The sequence below is a fragment of the Mizuhopecten yessoensis genome, unplaced genomic scaffold (genome assembly GCF_002113885.1).
Source record: "Mizuhopecten yessoensis strain PY_sf001 unplaced genomic scaffold, ASM211388v2 scaffold716323, whole genome shotgun sequence".
NCBI classification, from domain to species: domain Eukaryota; kingdom Metazoa; phylum Mollusca; class Bivalvia; order Pectinida; family Pectinidae; genus Mizuhopecten; species Mizuhopecten yessoensis.
In genome coordinates this window covers 834223-849972 of record NW_018480059.1, presented here as the reverse complement: position 1 = coordinate 849972, position 15750 = coordinate 834223, and the positions used below count along the sequence as shown (strand labels likewise).

Sequence of the window (15750 nt, the reverse complement as noted above, 5' to 3'; positions counted from 1 at the left end):
GAATCTGTCCCCTACTTGTGTACTCTGGCCGACTACAATTGTGTAAACATGGCTGCATTTCTTTTATTTATATAAAAAAAATGTTTGTTTCGCCTTCATGAAATGCATGTATTTGTTACCTTTATCTAGGTTTCGGTTGTCGCCTTTGAGTCAAACGCTGCAATTGTTGGAGTATCAGAACGTTCGTGTCTCAGCCTTGAATTAGCATTGGCAACGCCGCTAAACCAGAAATATCTCAAGAGAAAGATAAACAGTCTGACAACAGGGATTGCTACAAACTATGAAGCGGCACTGACAAAAGCGTTTGATGTTTTTGAATCGTCTTATAATATCTTAAACGGTACGTACATAGAGGTATACTATTTCAATTCATTTCATTCACACCTCACATTGAGTTTCATGGCATGGCTATGTTCAGCACGGATATATGTATATAATAATAAGAATGCTTCTTTCATTGAATCTTTCATTTGTTTTTACTGGATGGCTAGAAATAGTGTTCCTCTTTTGAAACATTCAACAAGTCAGATAAATACGGCATATGACAATGATAAATAAAACAAAATTTGTCACGACTTATGTTTGCATTTAAAAGACAACTATTTCCTATATGCAGAATTCCAAGATATACTTTTTTAACTATTTTGTAATTGATCACTAAAACTCATATAATGGGTACCACATGTGGTGCCGCACCAACACTTACCCTTCCTAAGAAGCTGACATGTTTGTGAGGTGGCTTATAGTGTTGCTCATATCCGTCTCGTCGCGATCCAATGTAAACACTCTAGCAACTTCATTCTTTGACATATTTTGATCAAACTTTATCCAAAGGTCCAGTATGAGAATATTGTTGATATATCTATGTGGAGGGTTCCAAGATCAAGGTCAAGGTCAATGTTGCTGTATATAAAAAAATCATCAACTGATTAGTTGTGCTCACTGTAGCTTCTCTATTTCTAAACAGATTTTGATCAAAGTGTATACAAATTTTAGGAATGAGAATGCCTTGGATAAGTTTATGTTTCAAATGTCACTGTATGTTGGTATTCATAGAAAAAAAATCTCTGTATTTCTTCATTTATCACCTTGGAATATGATTATACCTTGAATGTTACATATTTCAGGGTGTCAAAATTAAAGTTGTACCTATTTATAGAAAATTATCAATCACCGAAACGTAAGTCTTACGGTCATTTTCTTGTTTCTATTTTTATTTCCACAAATTTGAATTGTTTTGTTTTCAGAACAGGTAATACTGTTTCTAACAGATGGGAAAAGAACGGCTGGTGGTGATCCACTAACAACGATAGCACAAAGAAATCAAAAACTCGGGAACAGAGTTATGATCTTTACCTACGCTCTTGGGAATTGTAAGTTGTAATCGCTGTAAATCAAAACCTTCATGGATTCCCATCTTTTCACCACTAGTATAATTTCTGTGTACAGATATATATAAACCATTTACTGTCCAGTTACAAACCAAACGGTGAATTGTCTTCAGGTTATAGACTGTTATAATGGAGAGAGAAACAATCAATTTTCTGAGCAATGCTCCCTTATGTTGTTCTGAAGTTGTAAAATCTTACTTCTTTTCACAATGTTAGAGTATGTATAGCGGAGGGTAGATCAAAATAGGGTACTACTATAACAGGCAAATACGCAATGCCATCATTAACAACATATCATAGTAAAGGGATAAGTTATCCATTTAACATGTCTTAATCATTTACAGCTTTTGATGCGACGGACAAAACGTTGTTAGAAAATATGGCTGCTCAAACTCAAACGAATCCTTCATTTGGAGTAATCAAGGTTTGTGGTTTATATCTGATATTTATAACATTACACTTTAAGCTTTACACACATGTTGAGGTACTTTCTATTTGTAAATAAATCGTAAAAGTAACTGGATATATTAAACAACTATTCGTTCTATTTCAAGTGCTTTAATATATATATTACTTAGTTCTACATTGGGTAGTATGCATAAGGTTGAGTTTCTGCATTATTTGCTTTCTTATATTCTATCGGAAGTTGTAGAATTTGGTTATTAGAGCAGAGGTTTCCCAAGGTCATAGCTGTCAATCCTCCCTCATTAGGAGGAAGAGTCCCTCATGTTGACCAGAATTTACCCATATCCCTTCGTAACACCATTATCGAAGTACATACTTGCACAAACTCAAACTCTACTTCCTGTGGTCTAATGATCCCCTAGTTACTGCAGTGTGTGGGAAATTATCATAACAGGTTTGTCTGAATCAGATTCATAAAAAGGGAAAGATAAATTGAACAAAGCAGTGTCAATCACATTTCACTCATTTCTCCTTCATTGGAAATATGGAATAAGGGAGATTTCTCCCTCATTAGCGGTTTCAATGTTGACATCTATGCTAGATACTGAGGCCAAAATCTATTCAAAGGGTAAACGTTCAATAGCCTAGATTACCACTTAATGAAAGACTTGTTTTCTCTTTTCTTTAACTAAAAACAATAGGTAAAATCGACAATAAAATTCCGAATGCAACAAATATTTGTTAGATGATATATGAATTAAGCAAGAACATATTTGAAAAAATCTGAAAAAGGTGTTGGGTACTTGATGCACACTCTAATATTAAATCAGTCTGCAAATGCTTTTCATGCAGTGTAAATTTAATGACGTCAGGTATCACATTTCAGAATGTCAGCCGACCTGGTACTAAACACTTAGAACTCAAACGATTTAGAACAAAAATAGAACAGGTAATTCCCAAATTTGAAATCATCAGCGAAGCGAAAGGAAGACAGGATTTCTTTAATTTCATGTTGTAAATTTTACCCGGTTAATTTTGCATACGTAGATGTGCAGACACCTTTATCTCATGTTTAGCACTCATAAAGAATACCAACTCTTTACATGGCTGCACACATTAAATTCTTGTTCAAAAACGTATATTGCTAAATCTCAACAAGGAGTTGTTTGCATAAACGCATTGCAGACAGTTTCCAATACTCATTATCTTATTTGCTAACGTTCTGATATATGATATTATCCCTTGTCATAAGTGGTGTCATTTGTCGCCAGCTACGGCGTTCAACATGTAAGCCATTGGAAATCCCAGCTAAGAGTAAGAAGGAAAAACTCTGACATTGAGTGTTAAATGTAAACGGGCTTTGAATTTCTTTATCCCCATACCTCCATAAAATTATCTCCATTTAACATTTCAAATGGTGTTTTTTTAAGTATTGCAAGCTCACTTAAACTTTATTTTACGGTTTATACAGGGAGGCGAGTACAAGCAGATTATAGATCCTAGTCTCCTAAGAAGTTCTATGGCGTCCTACTACAACAGGTTCAGCAGTAATGAATATCGGACTGAACCTGTCTTCTCAGTACCTTACATAGACTTCTTCGGATTAGGTAAGTAACAAATACAGGAGGTCTCTCTTCGCGGGCTGCCGTTTTCTTTAGATGGAGGACCCTGATGTCTAAACAAATAGGATGAAATCAATTGCATGACATTTGTTTGCAGATTTGTTTTGTTTAAGTTGCGTTATGTATGGTCTATCATGTATCATTGGTACCATTAATTGACTCGTAGTAATTTTCGAGTAATAGAAGTGTGTTTTTTTTGTCCTTATGCATTGTTTTTTCATTTCACATATGCATAACAAAATAGGCATCAGCACATTACTATGTCTTAATAACTACCTCTTTTTCCCTCGGTATAACATTAAATACTTTATTTTGAAATCCAAATAAATTGGATAAATACATTTTCATTCCTATTGATAAGCAAACTATGTGTTTATTTGTTTGTTTTCGTTTTTTGTTCGTTTACATAATAATACACAGTACTGAATAAGACACAGAAAAAATAATAGACATGATGCCAATATGCTTATTTGGTTTCGTTTTAGGTCTGATCACGTCAGTATGTTTACCTGTGTATAGAGGTTCAGGAGATCTGATGGGTGTGTCTTGCTCTGACGTCACGATGGCGGATCTTCTCTCAGACATAACATATTTTCACGAGGGAGACTTATCTTATGCGTTCATCATAGACCAGTATGGCCGCACACTTATGCATCCTCAACTACCCCAACTCTCATCTGTAAAAGACGACCCAATCTTTGTCCACATCGAAAATCTAGAGAGATCATCTGGTGCAGCGACTGTCATTCAAGAAATGTTGAAGCATGTCATGTCTTGATATTACGACAGGGAAACATCTTTTATGAAATTGTTTCTATGCGCAATTGAGAGTTTTATGTTCATATTAAAGTTACCGTGCCGCAATCTGCTGTTAAAAAACTGCGGTTGGAACTGAAGTTATAAAATTTAATAAATATTTTAAGTATACTGGTATGAAAAGATTTGAACTTAAGTTTATGTCAAGTAAAAACAGGCGAAGTCTTTCCCGACTGATTCTTATCTCCGTGCGCGCAAGGTTGAGGCCGTGTTTACGTGTTATCATGCCTTAGCAAATTCACGTGATGACACGAGAGCAGAATCCAACGAATGGCGACTACGTGTTCGGTAGAGCCATGTTAATGTTTATACATTATAAGTGTTTTCATTTTAATTGATGGAGATCTAATGCGTCACTTGATATGCTAAACGATTTAACGGAAATTAATAACCTTTCCTATGTAAGAAGAAAAATAAATAAAAGTCTGTTTATCCTGTTGATAAGAAAAATGAGCGAAGGTTAGCGGCACGGTGCTTTGAAGTGGTGTATTTTTACTACAGGGGGACAACTAACAAGACAAAATTCAATTCACAACGGATGATTCCCCGTGGCAGTGTATTGTATGAAGGCATTGAGACCCGTTCTGTTATATCTACCTATGCGTGGGGTTCGGTAAGTAAAATGATTGATGTAAAACAGGTACACTTTTATTATGAAAATGTAAGAAATATAGACTATCTGTTGAAACAAAATTTTATTTAACTTTCAGTTATTAAAATGAAATATTTTTGTTGAGATTTTTCTGTCTTTTCCACTAAATGTGAAAATTAATTGATTGAATTGTTGCGTTTTGTAGTTCGTTTCGGGTTGCCTTATTGCATACAAGTTTCATTTCAGATATAAATTACCAGCTGCGTCACCTACTCCCCTCACCACTGTTAGTAACTTGTTTTAATCTGGAGTTTGCTATATCAATTTAAAATGTATGTCGCACCCACAGGTGCCTAACAGTAACCTATCTATGGCGATAGTTGTTGGGGAAGGAGACACACTGGCTCGGCTCAAGCATATGACACCCAACGGTGACGTCTTTAACTACCACAGACTGGACTGGGACAACTCTCCCGGAACTTCCTTCTGCAAGCATTTCAACAGATATTCAACCAAAGGTATAACATTATAACAAAACTCAGCCAACAAAAATTATTTTTAAAATCTGTTTTGAAATTAAGATATAAATATTATTTAAATAAAATTGACTTTATTTGTGAAAAGAATATTTTTTCAAAGTCAACTAATTAACAATAAATTCTTTAAATAAATACTCTGTTTATTTGTAGATTATTCAATAACTATGTTAACACCTGGGGCATTTAAAGATCCAATTAACTACCTTAACACAGAGGAAACTAAAGCAATAGTAACAAGATATGAGAATTTTCTCCGAGGTACTACAACTATCAACCCTGGATTGAAGGTAAGTTCTCGATGTACTAAAACAATTTGAAAAATACTGTTTCCGTTGAGTAAGTCAATACCAGTCGACATGATATTTGCGCGATAGTTCTTGCTATGTATTTTAGTCGCCCATGTAGCGCTGTAATAAGGCAACGGCAGAAAACGCATGTCAAAGCTAAATTACATTACTGCTTTGTATTTTGTTTTCATTTCGGACGGTGTCTAAAATTCACAAAATAATCTTAAATGAGTGTTCGTTAAATATGATATCAATGAAACCATAGGAAATATGTTTTTAATAAAGGGATTAACCGGTCTTGAAGACAAAATAGGTATACAGGTACTTCTTTGAGCCAATGAGTAAATAATTATTTGAAGTTGATAAAATAATGACGGAAATAAAACTGACCCTACGCTCCTGTGTGAGTCAAAATGTGTGGATGTGATTTAAAAAATGTCAGAACATATAAATCGTGTGGATCATAAAAACATAAAAATCTTATCACGATACATTCACCCATTCGATCCATGTCTTTACCTATCAGACAAAAAGGCTGTGAAAACTTATAAACTGTAAGAAGTTAACCATTTTTTTTTTGTATCATGGAAATCTACACATTTTAAACAGAAAATGCTGTCGATAACGTCTAAAGATTTCTGAAGAAAAGCGTTAACATTTCTATGGCACTAAATTTATACAAACGACTAAACATATATTTTCATGGCAGGACTCTGTGACCAACTCCGTGACCTTGACCTATCAGGCAGAGCAGATGTGGAAGGCCAATCAGGAGCAGGAACAACTTGTGCTGTGGCGGTATATTGGTACCACTGATGGCATCATGCGGCTTTACCCTGGTGCGCAGCTTCCAAAGAATTCCGACCACACCCGCAGACCATGGTACGTTTCTATAGCTTTAACTTCTGGATGCCATATGAGACAGAAACTGCATACACCCCAAACGAGAGCTGCAGGATTTGTTTACAATTGTGTTAAGTTCCCGATGTCATTTTATTTCCTTATATACTTTGAGTTTTATGTTTACCCTTACGTTTTAACGGTATAGTCATCAGCTATTCTAATTTCAAGGCATAGGTAACCAATTTAATCTACTTTTTGTTTCTATATCACAAAATCTTTTAGACTGTTTACTTCTAAAGTTCATATGAAAAGGAGAATTAAAGTTTCTACGAATTCACAGAGCTAAAACACCTGTAGTAATTGAATTATTTAGGCTCGTTAATTCATTCATTGTGTGCCAAAATTTAAAGATATTATTCTGATTATCTAACCCAACACGAATTAACCTTCATTCCTCATCATAATTATTTGCAGGTTTATCAGATCTGTTGCGCTAAAAGGGAAGATAGTTTTCAGCAGTCCATACCTTGACCAGTGGTCTTTGGGCTATGTCATTACCGTCTCTACAACCATCCAGGAAAAGAGGTAAGTAAATATGTTGTCTTAAATCATTTAATAGATCAACAAAACATACATATTTTAAGTACATACTATTCATTTCCGACACATCGGAGGTCAATAAATTTGAGACGCACATATCCGTAATGTAACGAACTCGATTTGATGAATTGAGACTCTATCCGTTTACAAAGTGATAACTTATGGAACCACAAGCTTATATTTAATTCAACCAACATTGTGGTTTCGGGATATATAGATGTCATACAAATATATATTATTTTTCACTGTGAAAATGATATAGTGAACGATGTGTAGTTTTCAATTGAACGACTTCGGGGGGAAATGATATAGATACGAAAAACTAACGATACGCTAAAAAAAGACGCAATTATGAAAGGAAAGCAATTGTTACTATTTAATGACTTTGAATTCCGATTTGTTTTTGCCAAAGAACGCATGCAAAAATTCGCAATTGCATGAAAATTTTACTTTCATCGGTATTAATCTGGATGGTTTATTCGTGAAAATAGGCCTTCAATTTGTGCAGCAAGTCTCAGATCTATGCAAAGGGTCAAATGTACTATTGCACTTTTTATTCATAATAACAGAGAATAATGTTGTACTTAATCTTCAGTACTGGTAGTTCAACGCCTGTAGTTGCTGTCGCGGGGACAGACTTCCGTGTTCCTTTCATGTATCAACTTTTACTGAGCTCTTACTCTAAATGTTCAGAGACAACATACAAGTAAGTCGTTGGTGTTAATTTCTTTTCGTTGTCGATCACTCGAAACTGCTATACAATGTTGGTTTCGTAACCGCTGTTTTGCATATTTTAAAATTTGAAGAAATAACATGTTAGATCAATGGTAAAACTAAAAATGCAAAGTAACTAACGCAAATTAGATAAACACGATAAAATAAAGACATTCCTTGCGGAACGTCTTTTACACTTTATAAACCAACGCATAGTGATGCTATGGGTGTAATGTAATATTAAGACATTTTTTTCCAGTTGTCTGGTAGTAGATAGCAGCGGGCTCGTTGTTGTACACAAGGATTTTGTGGAGTTCACAGGCGAACCAATGATTGAAAATATGCATATAACACAAAAGGTAATGATTAGTGTAGATTAGACGTTATTGTCACATCTGAACATAAATAGTTAAAAATGCATCATGGCAGAATATGTAAATATGTAAATAAACACTTAGGTATGAATCATTGCATGCTATACATTGTTGTCTAATTGTGACTAATGAGGTGGTAATGTAAAAACACAAATAGATGTCATTACGGTAAAGACATGCAATTGTTTTGTTATAACCCTGATATTACAACGATACATAAATACAAATGTATATACATGTAGTTAACACAACTGGTAGTACATATATGGCTAAAATGTGTATTATGCCACTCTATGTGCTTACATACATATATATACTTTCATAATTGGTATCATGATAACTTGCTGGAGCTACTCATTAAGGCACATCTCATATTGCTGTCTTAGTATTTATGAATCGTTAAGACAGAATAAATACATCGGAACGTTTATATATATATAATCCTGTCTTGTGTTATGTACAGTTTATAATACCTATACTAAGATACATGTACTAATTCGTGTTTTAGTGTTGATACTTTTTGAGACTTGTAATTCCTTTAAATATTTACAGGAACCAACGATTGCTGAGGATTTGCTTACCAATCAACTCATGATAAAAACCAGTTGTCTAGATTTCGAGAACATCAAAGAACAGTTTTCTTACCGAGTAAGTGTCCATGTTACTCCTAGCTGCTCTTTTTCTTAGGTAATAACTATATATCCAAATTGACCGAATTTATGAAATAAAAGTGATTTGAGGTTATCTAGTGTATTTTATTGGATATGCATTAGGTAGGGCTTGGCAATAATATTGAAGCATGAATATAGGAGGAGTTTCCATGTTATATGGAATTCATGAAACGAGTCAAGAAATTTTCATTTTAGCAAGCCTCTAGCGAGCTAAACTAAAAACTTCGTGACGAGTTTCATAAATCTCATATGACATGGAAACGAATGTAAGATACTTTTTATCATTTAACTGAAGTACTGTCCTTGCATTCGTTAAAACAAACAATTACATCGTCCGTCATTTCATGAGGTGTTTTTTGTTTACATGATCGAAGCACTACTATCAAAATGTAGGTCAGATCTATCTGCGGTTTAACAAATACAGTAGTCACAAATTTCTTTTTTTAAATCACTCAAACAACATGGATAGATATTTATGTTTAATCCATTTGTGCAATGCTTTGGACGAATATAGAGCTTCATCTGAAACTTTCAGACGATTCTTAACAAAAAAAGAGCAACAAATGCACACGGTTCACACTACGTCATAGCGCACGACAATACAAAGTGTCACATTTCGTGAAAATTTTAGGTGTCAACAGCTTTACTGAGACTGACTATCACTGTCCGATTCGATTTTCCTACCTACGTCGTCTCACTGGTTTTGGAAGTGTTATGGGAGATTGTTGATAAATGTTAATGCTGAAAGGTCCGCCGCAAATGTTTCTTCCAAACACAAAATGCACATTTCGATGGAACCAACTGAACATTTTGCGTCCGCCTTATTTACTACGTAGTGCGGAGTAATTTACCATCGTGGGAAAGTGTGATGCGGTCAACCAGTCAAAATCACTCCAGGTCAACTAAGATGAGTTATGCAAAAATATGAAATGGATGTATTCACTGCATAACAGGGAGTTATATGATAAATTGTAATACGTGTAACATAATGGGCTGTAATTATAGGTACTTAATGATAAAGGATGGAACCATCTTATAATATATAAGACAGTGGGTATCAATAGAGTGCAGCACTTTGGTCAAAAGTACACTTTTGTAACACCGTGCATTGATTGACGGGGGACTGTTGAATTGAAGATAATGCTACCGGGCTATCGATCTAGTGGCAACCAAGTCAGTCATGGATGACATAGAGATAGGAACGAGAGTGTGAACTCCCCAAACCAGACAGGGGCATCTGTCATTGCCATATGGTACATCTAGTATTGTTGTTTGGAAGGGAAAAGTTAGCTTAAACGTTAGATTAGAAGTTAGTTTAAAATTGCTGCACGTGCCTCATTACTTATGTACAATGGGTGGTACCTAATCATAAATAGATAATTTTGTATAGATTGTTAAAAGTACTTCGGGAGAATTTCATAGGTAGTCTGGGAGATAGGAGTGAGAGTCCAGAGTGGAGAGATGGGGATTCGGGGTTCGGGAATGGGAGCATCTGGAGAGAGGGGCCGGGTAAGGCCTCGACGGGTGGGGCATGTGATGGCCCGGGTACAGCACCTATGCACTGTCGTTTTCCAGAAATATGTTAAAAAAAAAGAGGGCAACTACTAGATTTAAGACTGTCGCGGCCACAATGCAATGTAAATAAAACATCCACAGGTGTTGTTCAGCGTGTTATATACCATACGATTGAGGTATTATGTATATAGATCTGGTCCTTGACCAAGAAAGACGGGGTTTTTTTACCAAAAAAGTCGTTTTCTAAATTTCTCCTGACATTTCTCCTGAACGCACGTTGTATGTCATTTCGCACGAGAACACTATTTTTTCATTTATAGGTGTGTTTTCTTTTTCAAATATGTGAATTATTTCACAAAAGCAATACGAAATAGAGAGGTCATATGTTATTTTTGCTTTAAGATACTATTATATCAGCAAACTGGTGTTATTTCAAAGTACATTTTGTAATATAGTTTTGATCGGTTACGTTCGGTGAAATGAGTTCATGAATGATTGGTGTTAATTGTACTGAAAAACAGGCTTGACATTTCTATTTTAATTCTCTGTTAAATTCATGTCATGAAAAGCAGCCTTACTGTAATGTGTCAAGTTTCATTCGATGCTTTATTGATTGTATGCATGAACGTGCCATATCTCTAGTATAATTGTTTTGTCGTTTACAAAGGAGGTAATTTGCCCTTTGCACTCTTCATACATATTTTTGATGATTTGATAGATCAGTTTGTCAAGCAGCTCTGATAGGATGAGCAGTTCAGCTGGCTATGAAATACATCCGGTCGCCGATACGAACATATTTGTAATCATCAAGAGGATTCCTTCATCATCTCAGAGTTCATGTTGTACCGTGAGTTTTTTATGTCACAATTTTCAAATGGTGGAAGTTGTATGCTAGTAATTGGACCATTTTGAAAACTCTCATAGTCTGTATTTGACATGATATATGGATACTGTTGGCAAAAAATATTTCATAACTTTATACTTTTGAAAACAAAGATAACTATTAGTTATCTTTGTTTTCATTATAGAAATTTCCACATTGACATTGGAGAATTAATTCCTTTTCTGCGGTATTTTTCTTTTAGAAGAGTGGTGAGCGGGGTTATTTAATACCTTATTTAATTATCTAAAAATAAAGATTATCCATGCTCAAACTGATAGAATGCAGTTAACTTATATTTATCTTTGAAGAGAATAAATCAAATAATGAGTATTTATGCCAAATCTAGTACGAATGATATATGTCGTTTGATTGAAGCAAATAATTACATTGCATGCATGTAATTAACAACAGGTCTATTCAGACCGGTTTGGTCATACCTTTTAGGAATTTATGAACATCGTCTGCCATTATTTAGACATATTCTTGTATCTCAATTTTAAGTGTTATGTATTTCATTAAATTATTTGTTTATTTGTTTTACAGTCCTATGGCGTTTCTCCCGACAAGCGGCTGTGTGGTACAATATCCTGTGACTGCCTGTGTTATAAACAAACATTTTTCAACTATTGTTTGGACACGTATCCATTATTGAGGTATCATCCATATTCAAACTTTGTAATGCTACCCAGATAAAGGTGTTCTATAGCTATGCCAAGAAGCTTAACTGAATGCCAGCCAATTTAATGTTAGTATCATGTGTTAAATTGACAATTATGTGTTTTCATAATCAATATTTTATCTTTGTTTACAATGATTATATCCTTATAATAAGGAGCTTTTCCATTAACAGATCACACCCTCATTTCAGTTATGAGCATTTAAGATAAACGAAAACTATTTTTTCCTAATAACTTAGACTATTTTGAATCTTACTTTTAGGGCCCCTAGCATCATCGACGAGTCCTGACGAAACAAAAAAAAAACGTAAACAATAAACAACAAAATACAACAAAAGACTATATTTTTCCTTCTGTGTATATTGCCAAATTGTAAAGGTGCAATGACCTGTTTGTATTACGATGCAAGGTATTAAACTCTGCCGGTTGATTCTTTAGTCCCCGAGGTATGCTGTAGCCTTGATGGTCAGAGTTACTCTATACATATAATTCCATTCAAAATTAACCAATATTCGTTTAATTTTTTAATTCATAATTCAGGGGTTTTACGATCCCTAGCATCACCGACGAATCCTTGGACGAAACAGCTGTATAATGAAGTGAAATTCATTTTTGTCTTACTGTTTCTTATGACGTTTAAAAGGTGCAACCATCTATCTGTGTGTGAATGTGTGTGTTACATGCATCTCTCTATATGAATTTTGTCGTTTTCTTTTGCCTTTGAGTTCTATCTCATTTATGAGTTCGATTTGCATAGCCATAATTATTTCAGTATGCTCAAGGAACAAGTCAGTAGAATATAATTTAACGTCCTTAAACTTTGCAACTGTATTGTAGAGACACTGCCCCCACCTGCAGCCCACAGCCTCCCGACCTATCAACTGCGGGCCTGGCAGATACTGATCGGGTAAAACACCTGGGCATCTGTTTTGATGCTCAATGCTCAGGAAGATCCACGAAAGGGTGCGTCTGATGTTCTACATATAATTGATTCGGTTGTACTGTACTGCATTGGGTGTAAGCTAAACAAAATGTTGACAACACATTTTTTGTGTGATAGTAATTGCTATCATACACCAGATATTTCCCATTTTAAATGTTGTTAAGACCTTATTATATTTGAACCAATTATGGTTATGTGTGAATTCTTATTTTGTCGTCAAATTATCTGGTCAAAATTGTCCCAATGTACTAAAACGAACTATTTTTAACAGGAGAAATACATTTCTTCATTCAACTCCTTGACCTCTGATAAAATCATTTCATTGAAATATGATTTTCAATATCCTGTTACAGAGGATGTCACAATGTGTCGGGCTGTAGCTGGTGCTACCTAGACAATGTCAACGATACTCTAAGTAAACCATCTTGTGGAACAGTTTACACTTGTCAACATGGAGCTCTTGCAACAAGTGATCCTAACTGCTCTGGCAGTAAGTGAATTTTATTACTAATTCGACTTTTTACCTTTATAAGCGCTTTATAAAGCTTTATAAGCGCCCATCAATAGACATATGATGTTACCATGTGGGTGAGCAGTTATGGCGTGCAAAGTGTCCGCTCTATATTTTGAGCAATTTTTAACAGATGTACTAAAAACTTCATAGGAGCGTTGATTTCCTCGAAAGTTCGGTCGAGGTTGATAACGACCATTTTCTTACAGCAGTTTACGGAATTATGCTCCTTTTTCAATTTCTTAAACGGTCTCCGTTTCCTATCTCATACCTTCGTAGGAAGTTTGTACACAATGCAAGCTCGAAAGAGTTCGATAGCCACCATTATCCAACTGTAATATACGGAACGATGACACTTTATTCGATTGCCGAAACGTCGTTTGCTCAATATCTCGGGAGTATTTTTCACCCGATTAACTTAAACCACATTAGCTTGTACAATCGACATTGTCTGATCATAATTAGTGGAGTGTTATCACCTGGGTCAGTGTAGTGAGTGTAATCACATTATCTAACCGTAATTAACAGAGTTTCTCCCCATGGTTTCATTAATGCAAGCCTACATGCATTTAGTAATGTTTTGATGCACTCATTGTCTACCAGATATGTTGATTTTTTTCTCCTTTAACATTAAACATTCAAACATATTTCACATACAGTTGATTATTCAAATAATCATAAAGCAGTTTATAAAAGTAATTCAAATTATTGTCATATATAATGTGCACGTTCCTACTGTCAAGCAAATCAGTTCAAATTGCGAAAATCCTCTAATGTGTAGGTTAGTCATGACACTCACATTGTAAGTAACATTATAAATGCGTTTTTAGTTTTAGTGATATAATGACATTACATTTCAATACTCACGTGCGAACATTCGAAAGTAACCAAACCATCCTAATATATTGTTCAATCATAGATTAACGGTATAACCATTTAATTGTTTACAGATTCCTGCGGGGATGAGGATGGAGGAGGCAGTGTTGGTATCATTGCTGGTGTGAGTATTACTATCCTTATCGTATTAGCTATAGTAATAGGAACAGTATTATGGAGGCGGAAACAAGCTGGAGCTAGCAGCAGCTCTCCTAGTCAGATAAATGGTGTTGCTAACCCTGCCATGTCAACATCGCCAGCTCCATCCAATAATGCACAGCCAATGTCAACATTTGCATCATGGGAACCAGGACCGTCAGCACCCCCTATGTATCCTCCTACATATGAAGAAAGCACTTCACACCAACACTGGTAAATGCTATGTACTTGAAAAGTGTAACGACTGTTTAAATCTCTCGATCTTTGGATTTTATTTTTGTAAAGTGAAATCAAAAACCGTTGCTTTCCGACAAAGATCAGGACAAAACCAATATTAGTGAATTCAGCTGTACTCTTCTCATTTATCGTATCGATAACTTCCCAAACTTATACGGAAAAAGGTGTGATGTTTTGTTTTTATTCAGAGAAAATGTAATGGTTTCTCGCTGAATACCATAAATTATTTTTATGAAAAGTTCTTTTTACACAACCAATATGAGTTTCTTTGTGACGTTTCGATGACTAGTACGGTATGTACACTGTCACCGAAAGAACTTTTCATAATCCATACTTTCAAACCTGAAGAAAATGTTTAGGAATAACATACATATTTATTGAGTATCACACGTGTGGAAAACATATGTCTAATCTGCAAAACAAGTGTAACGTTGATGTATTCTACGGGGACACTATTATATTTTCTATGTATTCAATTCTTAAGCATTTTGACTGCAGATAAAGTACGGGGATTAGTAGTGTCATCTTTGGTGTTTTATCTTATTTAACCTAACGCTTGACAAGAAGGCTGCACGGAATTATGAATGGGCTGCTGAACGCATTTAAGCATTTTTTTTATTTTCTTGCAAGATTTGCTGACAGAATTGTTATTTATACATATAAGCTACTTTTCCAATCGTCACTCATCTGCATGTGAATTACAATCGTCACCTATGAATGTAATAAATAGAAAAATTCTTTAATTTACATTACATTGACCGAATTGTTGTGAAACGTTCTACCCAAGTTGCTTATTTCAGCTTCTTTTGAGAACAACGCTTCGTGGATATTGTCCTGTCCAGTATTAGGTAAAGAATTTAACAAAGTCAGTGATAACAGTTTAGAAGACAATGTATTAAAGAACAATAACGATGGATAAATATCACAGATGAAAATATGGTAAACAACTCCTTTCTCACTCTCTAGGATATCCATTACAGCTCATTGGGACAATGCTACGTTTTTACCATGTATATTTTAAATGGGAGTAGAATACTCGTTGGACGAATTACTAGGCTAATCAGTTCATAACTGCTATACGAGTTTCTTCCCTTT

At 34.9% G+C, this 15750-nt stretch overlaps 1 protein-coding gene across 1 annotated transcript; it reads left to right on the top strand.

Moving 5' to 3' along the window:
• Positions 1–134: 134 nt before the first annotated feature.
• On the top strand, positions 135–14950 carry LOC110443080 (VWFA and cache domain-containing protein 1-like). The gene is made up of 18 exons (XM_021487062.1): positions 135–340; positions 1248–1373; positions 1736–1815; positions 3268–3403; positions 3904–4193; positions 4659–4847; positions 5176–5344; positions 5516–5652; positions 6362–6534; positions 6970–7080; positions 7691–7801; positions 8069–8168; positions 8736–8831; positions 11088–11216; positions 11796–11905; positions 12767–12892; positions 13226–13362; positions 14334–14950. Exons 2-18 carry the CDS (start codon positions 1346–1348, stop codon positions 14633–14635), a joined length of 2424 nt encoding a protein of 807 aa, XP_021342737.1. The 5' UTR covers positions 135–340; positions 1248–1345; the 3' UTR covers positions 14636–14950.
• The last annotated feature ends 800 nt before the right edge of the window (positions 14951–15750 follow it).

What these genes read in the sequence shown, in the direction of transcription:
- LOC110443080 (XM_021487062.1), top strand. Translation starts at nt 1,346, where the DNA reads ATGATCTTTACCTACGCTCTTGGGAATT. An exon ending in GACCACACCCGCAGACCATG is followed by an intron (nt 6,535 to 6,969) that starts GTACGTTTCTAT and finishes AATTATTTGCAG; the next exon opens with GTTTATCAGATCTGTTGCGC. An exon ending in CTCAGAGTTCATGTTGTACC is followed by an intron (nt 11,217 to 11,795) that starts GTGAGTTTTTTA and finishes TTTGTTTTACAG; the next exon opens with TCCTATGGCGTTTCTCCCGA.